General features: G+C 33.2%; 2 protein-coding genes across 2 annotated transcripts in view; both read left to right on the top strand.

Annotated features, from left to right (window-relative positions):
* The first annotated feature begins 346 nt into the window (after positions 1-346).
* On the top strand, positions 347-4,748 carry LOC115235520 (rac GTPase-activating protein 1-like). The gene is made up of 15 exons (XM_029807370.1): positions 347-635; positions 759-961; positions 1,048-1,196; positions 1,279-1,696; positions 1,768-1,937; positions 2,084-2,234; positions 2,265-2,270; positions 2,357-2,505; positions 2,588-3,005; positions 3,077-3,246; positions 3,393-3,519; positions 3,598-3,830; positions 3,913-4,207; positions 4,287-4,462; positions 4,543-4,748. Exons 1-15 carry the CDS (start codon positions 554-556, stop codon positions 4,604-4,606), a joined length of 2,811 nt encoding a protein of 936 aa, XP_029663230.1. The 5' UTR covers positions 347-553; the 3' UTR covers positions 4,607-4,748.
* Positions 4,749-6,687: 1,939 nt separating this feature from the next.
* LOC115235507 (leucine-rich repeat-containing G-protein coupled receptor 5-like) overlaps positions 6,688-11,298 on the top strand; it is a 17,072-nt gene continuing 12,461 nt past the window's right edge. The window contains exon 1 of the mRNA XM_029807354.1: positions 6,688-7,994. Coding sequence (XP_029663214.1) covers positions 6,692-7,994 — 1,303 coding nt within the window. The 5' untranslated portion in view covers positions 6,688-6,691. The remainder of the gene's footprint in view (positions 7,995-11,298) is intronic.

Raw genomic sequence — 11,298 nt, 5'->3', positions numbered from 1 at the left:
TTTATTTTTTTATATGTCCAATATTAAGAAAAAGAATAGAAATATTTTGTAAAAGTTTATTCTCGATAAACACGTAATTTAATTTAATTATAGATAATGAAATAATTTTTTATTTATATTTGACATTTGTATAAAGAAGTATCCATGCGTTCCGTTAGACGCTACGAAAGAAGCGTTTGATTGACCAATCAGAGCGAAGCAATCTTTGCGCCTTCCGTTCCGATTGGTCAAAAACAAACGGTTCAAAACTTTAGTAATTTGTATAGTATTTTCTGCTATGCAGCAGAGAAATCGGTTGGTAATATCCGTTATTTGCGACTTTAGATAAGAGGTCTCTTTCGTCGAATTTTAACGGTCGCGGAAAGGGGATCTACTTTCAAAAACTCAAACGCGTTACATACGTTCGTTCATACGAACCGATCGTCACTAATCGAGTTGTACGCGTCAATTTTCTCGAGTTGTGCGCGTTATCGTTGATCACGAGTAGATCGCCAAGTGACATGTGAATTATAGTATAAAGTTAAGGACGAAACGACATAATAAGCGTCACAAAATGACTTCGTTGTCGCTTTTAGCAACCTACGACGAATTGGTGAGATGTTCGAATGTCCTCATAAATGGATCCTGCGAGGAAGGTACGTCCGTTAATAGTAGCTATAAGGAATTAATATCGTTACATTTATATTTTCGATATATTACACAATAGTGTTTGTAGAATTTTCTGAAATGTGATTTTGCTCCAACATTGCTTTGCACAGAATTCCTGCAATTTGCTTTAAATCAAGAGGAGATGAGACAAAAATGGTTGGCATCAGAACAAGAATGCCAACGGCTTCATTCAGCACTGGACAAGGCTCAACACGAGATTGCAGGATTGGATAGAAAACTACGTCACGCTAGAAGAAACTTGGAGGAGGAGAATCGCAGACGTCGTATTGCTGAGGAGCAGAAAGATTTATTGGTAGCTGAAATATATTCTGGAACAGACATTATATTTCTAAAAATATATTTTGGCTCTAAGAATTTATATTCATATTTATTTTCCAGGAGAAACAAATCGCTACCGCCAGAAACTTTTTGTTTACTGATGGAGGTAGAAATCTAAATGATGAAACTAGAGAAAAACTGCAGTTTCTTAATAATACTTCTTTGAATCAACAAAGTAACATGCATATTCAAGACATTCACATTGATAAGTAAGTAATGAGGATCTTGATAAATAGAGATTGATTTTGACGTTGGATTATCTAACAATATATCATGCTGCTTTTATTTTAGGCTTAACCCAATAGCCGAATTGGATTCTACAGGCTCAATATTAAGTGATCTTAACTGTCTATCAAAATCCGAAGATGACTTAGAGATCAGCACTGTTTTACAACAAACTCAGAAGGGTGGAAAGCGACAATGGAAGGAGCGTCGTCCCAGCAGCGAATATCCTAAAAAACGTCGTAGCTCATTGCACAAAGTTACAGAATTAAATTCTTCCGATAGAATAGTAGCCACTACTACTGTAGTTATGCCGAAAGATGGTGCGATTACTGCATCGTCTACGATTGAAGCTATACCTGGTGATGAAAATGCAAATCCTCAGGTTCCTTCACAAAATACACGCAAACGTCGTAAGAGTAGTGGAGAACATAACAAATCAAAATTGTCACACATAAATGCAAACGAAGTACCAATAGATATAGCAGTATGTTATTAAACTGTTTAATTTAACTAAACTACCTTTTTTACATTTATATTTATTATATTTATTTTTAGCCATCAGCACCAAAGGCTGAGATTCTTACATCAACTTCAGATACGGAAGATGTCTTTAAACCAAGTCCAAACATTGGTGGATATACTATGAATACAAAAATATCTAGGAATCACAGTTTTGCAACCAAAACTGTCTATAAGCCAGAAATGTGCACACCTTGCGGTAAAAGGTAAATTTATTCAGCTGAGCTAGATATCTAAACATGTCGAAAAGCTTATTGTATCTTTTGTCAGATTAATAGAATTAGATTTAGAAGAAAAAATACCCAAATGTTCCTTAATTTATTAATTAATTTATTCTTTAATCTATTGATAGAATTCGATTTGGAAAGGTTGTTCAAAAGTGCAGAGATTGCAGAGCTACAGCCCATATTGAATGCAAAGATTTAGTACCACTGCCATGTGTGCCAACAGGAAATACGCCTACGTTACGTGGTATGCCCGTGGGTATCATAAATTTTACATCAGTAAAAACATTCAAATCCATACTCTAAGATTTATTGGTAGCTGAAATATATTCTGGAACAGACATTATATTTCTAAAAATATATTTTGGCTCTAAGAATTTATATTCATATTTATTTTCCAGGAGAAACAAATCGCTACCGCCAGAAACTTTTTGTTTACTGATGGAGGTAGAAATCTAAATGATGAAACTAGAGAAAAACTGCAGTTTCTTAATAATACTTCTTTGAATCAACAAAGTAACATGCATATTCAAGACATTCACATTGATAAGTAAGTAATGAGGATCTTGATAAATAGAGATTGATTTTGACGTTGGATTATCTAACAATATATCATGCTGCTTTTATTTTAGGCTTAACCCAATAGCCGAATTGGATTCTACAGGCTCAATATTAAGTGATCTTAACTGTCTATCAAAATCCGAAGATGACTTAGAGATCAGCACTGTTTTACAACAAACTCAGAAGGGTGGAAAGCGACAATGGAAGGAGCGTCGTCCCAGCAGCGAATATCCTAAAAAACGTCGTAGCTCATTGCACAAAGTTACAGAATTAAATTCTTCCGATAGAATAGTAGCCACTACTACTGTAGTTATGCCGAAAGATGGTGCGATTACTGCATCGTCTACGATTGAAGCTATACCTGGTGATGAAAATGCAAATCCTCAGGTTCCTTCACAAAATACACGCAAACGTCGTAAGAGTAGTGGAGAACATAACAAATCAAAATTGTCACACATAAATGCAAACGAAGTACCAATAGATATAGCAGTATGTTATTAAACTGTTTAATTTAACTAAACTACCTTTTTTACATTTATATTTATTATATTTATTTTTAGCCATCAGCACCAAAGGCTGAGATTCTTACATCAACTTCAGATACGGAAGATGTCTTTAAACCAAGTCCAAACATTGGTGGATATACTATGAATACAAAAATATCTAGGAATCACAGTTTTGCAACCAAAACTGTCTATAAGCCAGAAATGTGCACACCTTGCGGTAAAAGGTAAATTTATTCAGCTGAGCTAGATATCTAAACATGTCGAAAAGCTTATTGTATCTTTTGTCAGATTAATAGAATTAGATTTAGAAGAAAAAATACCCAAATGTTCCTTAATTTATTAATTAATTTATTCTTTAATCTATTGATAGAATTCGATTTGGAAAGGTTGTTCAAAAGTGCAGAGATTGCAGAGCTACAGCCCATATTGAATGCAAAGATTTAGTACCACTGCCATGTGTGCCAACAGGAAATACGCCTACGTTACGTGGTATGCCCGTGGGTATCATAAATTTTACATCAGTAAAAACATTCAAATCCATACTCTTTTTTTTACGGAATGCCATTTGTATACAGGGTACTATAGCTGATTATACACCTATAATACCGCCTATGGTGCCTTCCATAGTAGTTCATTGTATTAACGAAGTTGAATTACGTGGAATGAACGAACAAGGTTTATACAGAGTGAACGGAGGGGCTGCAGATGCCAAAAATCTTAAGGATAAGTTTCTAAAGGGCAAAGGTGCTCCAAATCTTTCTAACGTCGATATCGCAACCATCTGTTCTACTCTGAAAGATTTTCTCAGGTACATTACTTATGGGTAAAATAGATGCAGTATATGTATTTACCTGAAAAAGAGAGAAAGAAAAAAAATTTGCGTATTATAGATCTTTACGTGAGCCGCTAATCACTGTCGCTTTAATGGGAGACTTCGTGCGTGCGACAACGTTAACGGATAAACAAGATGCCGATGCCGCTCTTTATCAAGCAATTTCAGAATTGCCGCAACCGAATCGAGATACTTTAGCCTTCCTGATGTTACATTTACAGAGAGTATCGAGTAGTCCTGAATGTAAAATGCCCATTAGTAATCTCGCCAAAGTTTTTGGACCGACTTTAGTTGGTTATACTTCCAAGGAACCATCTCTCACTATGCTCAGTGAAACCAAACATCAAGTTGCGGTACGAAAAACTTTCGATATCTATGTTTACCTATTATAAATAGATAAATAGATAAATACTTTAATATAATTTATTCTAGGTAGTAGAAAATCTGCTTCAAATTCCATCGGATTATTGGGCTACTTATGTGAATCCAGCGAACTCGAATGATATTTGTACTCCAAAAATGGGCGAATTAAAACATACACCTTCAACAGAATCGCTCCTTAAGCGCAGTATCTCCCGTGGTTTCTTCAATACTCCGCTTTCTTCCAGGTGAGTAGCGTCTATGAAGAGTAACTTGCTCATATTTAGTACATTATTTTTTGTTATGCATTTTCTCTTTATTCATATAGCCGTACTTTTGCTAGGAGAAACAAGAAATACTTTGCTACACCACCTTCCAAGGCAGGATACTAATGAGTAAATTTATATTGGTTATACTATAACATAAGTCATAATTGCACAGAAACTTGATATTTAATGGTATATGTTTATATGTATTTTTTTTTTGTAAATATGCTTATATACACAATAAACATTTCTAACTTTGTATTTTGTTTCTAGAGCGTTAACAATCTGCAGATCACTTATTGATTAAATTATTACACATATAATATTTCCTTATACTTACAATTGTTCCTTTTTATATATGAATGTGTATCTATACCCTATCCTATGATAGAAACAATTCGGTTCGCGCATACAGTAGTATAGTAAGAGTACATTCAATAGCAGGGTATAGTGGTATAAGGCTCTGTGATAGGGTCCCAGAGAGGACCTTGAAGCTTAAGTATACTCTGTCAGAATATTTCACAACTAAATTAGTACTTAAAGATCTGTACATGATGAACGAAAATTGAACTGCTTCTATCATGAAACAGGATAGATGCAATCGGGTTTTTTTATTTTGTTTTTTTAGTTTTTTGTCCATTTCAGCTTTTTTCAATCGTTAATATTTTCTTCTTGTTGCTATTTGATATTATTCTAAAAAGATATGCGCCATTCTCGAAAAAAATCAAAAGCAAGGAAAATAACAAAATCATACATAAATAATGAAAATATATGTTTGATATAATATATATAGATAACAGAATATGAAGAATCTTTATATTCATGTATGATAAATTGTAAGTTTTTTATACGCATGCATTTTCTTATTTTTCTTTTTATGCGTGTATTATATAAATATTGGAAAAGATAATCTTAAGATCTCTATAAAATAATCTTACATCAGAAAAAAATGTTGACTTATTTTATTGAATATAATATTGTATAGTGAGATAAATTCTCTCTTGAGAAATATACGCTGGGCCCGGAACGGACATCCGAGTCATAAACGGAGATAATAAAATTAAACAGATAAAAGAGATAAAAAATTATCAATTGCTTTATCGATTCACGAATAAACATGGGCGTGTCGATTATCGTATAGTTTTAACTTATCTTTAATATACAATTCAATGCGATATTATATCGGTTTATATTTTTTATTAGAACTGGCATGGCAGTATGAATTGCAGTATTCAAAGAGCAGTCATTGCAAGAAGTATGTATTACATGCATAAGATAACCCCCAATTAATTTAAACGATTTTTTGGAGAAAGCATTTTATTAAAATGGTACGTTTAGTTTTATATTTCGAGAAAGTTTAAAATAAATAAAACATTTGTGTGTGTATATATTATGTGTGTAACATGTGTATATATTTATTAAGAAAAAATGTATTTATATACTCTCGTGCTATAATAATTATTATACAGTTTTTTATATTATATATAAATATATATAATTAAATTAATATAATTATAGATTCATATATTACTACTATATTCTTTATAAATGTATATCTAAATTTTTCGTTCCATATAATTTTTTTATCATAATTATACAGATTTTCTGTCATTAATATTAATTAATAATAGTATAATTTTATTTATTGTAATAATATTCAAAACCATCTTTTACTATATTTTTAAAAGACATTTTTTATTCTATATTTGCAGAGATCCAATATCATGAAGTTTTCTTTTACGATTATTTTCGTCTGTTGGTCCACGCTATCAATAGCCAATGATATTCAAATATCCTCGGAATTTCCCAACTATATGAATGAGTGCGAACATCTGTGCAAAAATGAAATAATTTCCTTTAATTTTACAAACGCTAAGATAATCTCTATTGGTCGGCTTTTATCAGTAGTCCCTGGATTACTTGCCTCAATTTTTCGAACATTCACCTCCAGAGCATCGAGAAGGGCGCCTTCAACAACCCATACAGCACAGATCATTGCAATTATATTGCAGCAACATTGCAATGTTGCAAATTGCAATATTTTTCATCATTTCAATAATATTTTATCGTATTATACAATTATACAATTTTTATCAATAATGTTAATTAATATTAATACGATTTTGTTTATTATAATAATGTTATATTCTCAAAACCATCTCTTATTATATTTCTAAAAAAGATATTTTTTTATATTTGCAGAAATCTCCGATGAAATTTTCTTTTACAATCATCATTGTCATCTGTTGGTCTATGCCGTCCATAGCCAATGACGTATCTTTGGAATTTCCCAGTTATGTCAATGAGTCACTTGAAATTGGATATCTATGCAAGAATGAAATGATTTCTTTAAACTTTTCTAACGGATTGATCATCTCTATTGATCAAAATTTTATTAGTAGTCCTTTGATTACTTGTCTCAACTTCGCCGGCACTCATATCCAAAACATCAGGAAGGGCGCCTTCGACAAACTTCCTAATTTGACTCAACTAATTTTTTCAAACAATGATATCGACTTGAACAAACTCTTCGACTTTGGAGGTCACGAAAACTTAAAGATTCTTATTCTGGATAGTGTAATTAAGAATAATGTTCCCATATCATCTGCAGTTATTTCCGGAGAATACCCTAATTTAGAAATCTTATCTGTTCGTAAAAACCTCATCAATGACTTAAAAATTATTACAGAAACTCAAGTCTCTAAATCCAATTTCGATATATTAAGGTCACCTTCGCAAGTTATACAAAATATTCCATTCCCGAAATTGAAGATCCTAGATCTTTCCGACAACCGCATAACAGATACCAATTTTATGGAGCTATTGCCAAACAGTTTATACTTTCTTGACCTCCATGGTAACTCGTTCACTTCTTTTGCCTTTGATAAAAAACAAGTAAACTTGTTGGCACTAAACTTGGATAAGAACAATCTGAAATCTGTGAAGAAGTACAATGATTCGCGTGATTTATCTGATTCATACGATCAACATAATCAACAGTATAATTATAATCAATATCAATATACTCAAGATCCATATAATCAGTATAATTTACGTAATCCGCATAATTTTGGTCTCGTGATGGCCGGCCTGGAAAATCTACATTATCTTTCCATTTCCGGAAACGAAATTAATCGTATTGAATCAAACGCTTTCGAGGACACTAACAAGTTAGTTTATTTGAACTTATCCATAAATAAAATAACTCATTTGCATTCAGAGACATTTGAAAAATTGCAGTCTTTGAAATCGCTCGATTTAAGCCTTAACAAGCTCGAGAACGTTCCGCAAATCTCAAGTGAAGTACTTAGCATTTTGTCTCTTAATTGTAACAATATCACTAAGAATCTAACTATAAACAGTTTCGCAAAAATGCCGAAGTTGACGAAATTGTTATTGGCAGGAAATCAGATCGACGAAATTAATGCTCAAACATTCGCTCATCTTTCGCTTTTAGAAATGTTAGATCTATCGAGGAACAAATTGAGTTTTCTACCGGAAGAATTAAGTAAATCTTTAACATCATTAAAATATTTGAACGTGGAAAGTAATCAATTTACTTCGTTAGAGTCTTTATCCTTGCAGTGAATTTGCAAAGTTGCAATATTGCGGTGAAAGATTGCTACAATATGTATGCAATCTTTGTGAGCTGTATGGGAAATATTAGATCTGTCGAAGAACAAATTGAATGTTCTACCAGAAGGATTCAGTGAATCTTTAACATCTTTAAAATATTTGAATGTGAAATGTAATCAATTTACTTTGTTAGAGTCTTTATCTCTGATAAGTGTGTTATCATCAATGGAGGTGTATGTAGCGATGAATCCAATTAAATATTTAGATGTTAGCTACTTAAAGAGTTTGCCGCAGAATCTTACTGTGAATTTGCAGGAATCGGATTTTTCATACTGGAATTCCGATAAATGCGGGCCGAGAAAATAATTTCTTATCATCATTATTATAATTATTAATAGTCATTTATATTCGTAATTTTTATTAGTTATTTTACCTCAGGAGGATTTTAACTTATTCTCTTTTCTTAATTCCATGTTCTACAATTTTTATTTTATAATACTTTTTGATAAATCTAATAATTTTAGTGTTGTTTTAAGTTTTTTGGTGAAAATTATTTGTTTTACTTTTTGCGATTTTCTTCAAAACGAAACAAAAACGAGCAAATCTCTAAAGGACTTTTTGTCTTAATTTATCGGTCCCCTACACGCTCCTAAAGTTTTGACATTTAAATTGGGGACACCCTGTATAACAGATTTTGGTTCGTGATATGAGCTTATGTTAATTTTGGTGGTATGTATTTCACCCATGGTTTTAATTTATCTGGAGAGAGAATCGTATTATAAGGTTTAGAGGATACGTTAAATCCGGGGATGTTTTGCACGACATATCTATTTTTGTCCAGTACTTTCGTAATCATATATGGCCCTTTATAATTAGGCTTTAATTTCGCGCTTTGACCAGATTTTACATGAAGATCTCTGATCATTACGTATTCGTTGACTTTATATTTGCTTGGTTTCGCGTGCTTACTGTCGTAATATCGTTTATTATATTCACGTAATAGATTAGTTGCTTCCTCGGCTTTTTTATAATCCGATTCTCAATTCGCATTATTGTCTATATTCGCTAATTGTCTAATTAATTCTGTAAGATTTCTGTCTGTGTTATTCCGGTTGTCGTATCCTAGGAGTAATTTGCTTGGAGTGTTTTTGATCGCTGAGTGTCTAGTGTTGTTTATAGCGTATTGTGCTCTAGCTAATTGCGTGCTCCAATCGCTTGGTGTTTCGAATAATTTTTTGAGCGAAGATTTGAGGAATCTATTCACTTTTTCTACGAGACCATTAGCCCATGGGGCCGCAACAGCCACTTGATGGTGTTTAATTTGTAATGCTTTCAAGAAGTGAGTAAATTCATTTGACGCGAAAGCAGTTCCTCTGTCGGATACAATTTCTCGAGGGTAACCGAAAACATTAAATAAAGGTTTTAAGTGATTTATCACCTCTTTCGATCTTGTCGATTTCGTGGGAGAAAGCCATGTGAATCTCGTGAATGAGTCTACCAAAACCAAAATATGTTTTAGACCATCTTTTGTCTGTTGCAGTGGGCCAAAATGATCGATGTGTAATATCTCGAACGGATTAGTCGATTGTGTATTAATTTGCATTTCTCCCTCTCGCGTGTGTTGAGAAGAATTAGCGGTAAGACATATAATACAATTGTCTATGTGGTCGTAGATTCTTTTTCTCATCGACGGAAACCAATAAGAAGCGTGTACTCCTTGGTACGTTTTTTCGAAGCCACAGTGGGTTATTTCGTCATGGTAAATTCTTATGATGTTACTTATCATAGAGTCTGGTACAACAAAACGTGGACGGTCGGACGCCTTTTTGTAGATTAGTTCCTCGATTAATTCGAATTTATCGTTATCTATATATTCTAATTGTTGCGCCATATTTTTCAACTGTTCATCTTGCAGTTGCTTATATTCTAACTCTCTGTGTCAAAATTGAATTGAACTGATTTTTTCAATAGATCGTACAACGGTTTAGCTTTAGCGGTGTACCCTTTAATAAACTTACGAAAGTAATTTGTCAATCCTAGAAATCGCTGGACCTCATGTACATTTCGAGGTTGCGGAAAATTTTTAATCGCTTCGACATGACGCGCGCTGATAGTGATTTGATTCGCATATAACACATATCTTAGATATTCTATTCTGTTTTTCAGAAATTGACACTTGTTGAGATTTAATTTTAGATTATAACGCTTTAATTTCGATGTGTGTCATTCGGTGTCCAGCTCTATGTATTGTCTTAAATTTATATTCTTGTAAGCTTAAAGTCCAGCGCGCGATTCTAGGGTTGAGATTCGCTTTATTTATAGCATATACCAAAGCATTGCAATCCGTTACGATTGTGAATTCAATGCCGTACAAATATATGTGAAACCGTTCTATGGCCCAAACTATTGCTAACATTTCTAGTTCGAAGCTATGATAATTTCTCTCTGCCTGGTTCGCTGCTTGACTATAGTACGCAATAGGTGCCCAATTATTGTCGCTCTGTTTCTGCAAGAGAATTGCGTCTAGCCCTTGAGAACTTGCATCTGTATGGAGTTGCGTTTCTGCCGTCGGGTTATAAATGGCTAAAGTCGGGCTTGATATTAATTCATTTTTTAACGCGTCTAACAATTTTACGCAGTCTGTGTCAAAATTGAATTGAACTGATTTTTTCAATAGATCGTACAACGGTTTAGCTTTAGCGGTGTACCCTTTAATAAACTTACGAAAGTAATTTGTCAATCCTAGAAATCGCTGGACCTCATGTACATTTCGAGGTTGCGGAAAATTTTTAATCGCTTCGACATGACGCGCGCTGATAGTGATTTGATTCGCATATAACACATATCTTAGATATTCTATTCTGTTTTTCAGAAATTGACACTTGTTGAGATTTAATTTTAGATTATAACGCTTTAATTCGTATAATACTTCTTTTAGAATTTCTAGATTTGAGGCTACTGTTTCGGTGGCGATCATAATATCGTCAATATATACTATAACCTTCTCGGCGCGTATTAGCGGTTGGAGTATATATATTAGACGCTTCTGGAATTCGGCCGGTGCCTCGCAATATCCAAATGGAAGACAATTATATTCAAATTGGCCGTCCGGCGTCGCGAATGCAAAATACTTTGTGTGGTCCGGATGGACTCTGATTTGGTGAAATCCATCTTTTAAATCCAGTAATGTGAATACTGTTTTACTTCCTAACCGAGCTATACAGTCCTCGATTAGTGGGAAC

This window comes from Formica exsecta, unplaced genomic scaffold (genome assembly GCF_003651465.1).
Source record: "Formica exsecta isolate Colony F162 unplaced genomic scaffold, ASM365146v1 scaffold224, whole genome shotgun sequence".
NCBI lineage: Eukaryota > Metazoa > Arthropoda > Insecta > Hymenoptera > Formicidae > Formica > Formica exsecta.
Note: the sequence above shows the minus strand (reverse complement) of the source record. Positions and strands in the feature narration are given on the sequence as shown.

Coding starts and splice junctions, on each gene's coding strand:
- LOC115235520 (XM_029807370.1), top strand. CDS start 554: ATGACTTCGTTGTCGCTTTTAGCAACCTACGACGAATTGGTGAGATGT. Junction 3,831..3,912: donor ACTCTGAAAGATTTTCTCAG/GTACATTACTTA, acceptor TGCGTATTATAG/ATCTTTACGTGAGCCGCTAA. Junction 4,208..4,286: donor AAACCAAACATCAAGTTGCG/GTACGAAAAACT, acceptor AATTTATTCTAG/GTAGTAGAAAATCTGCTTCA.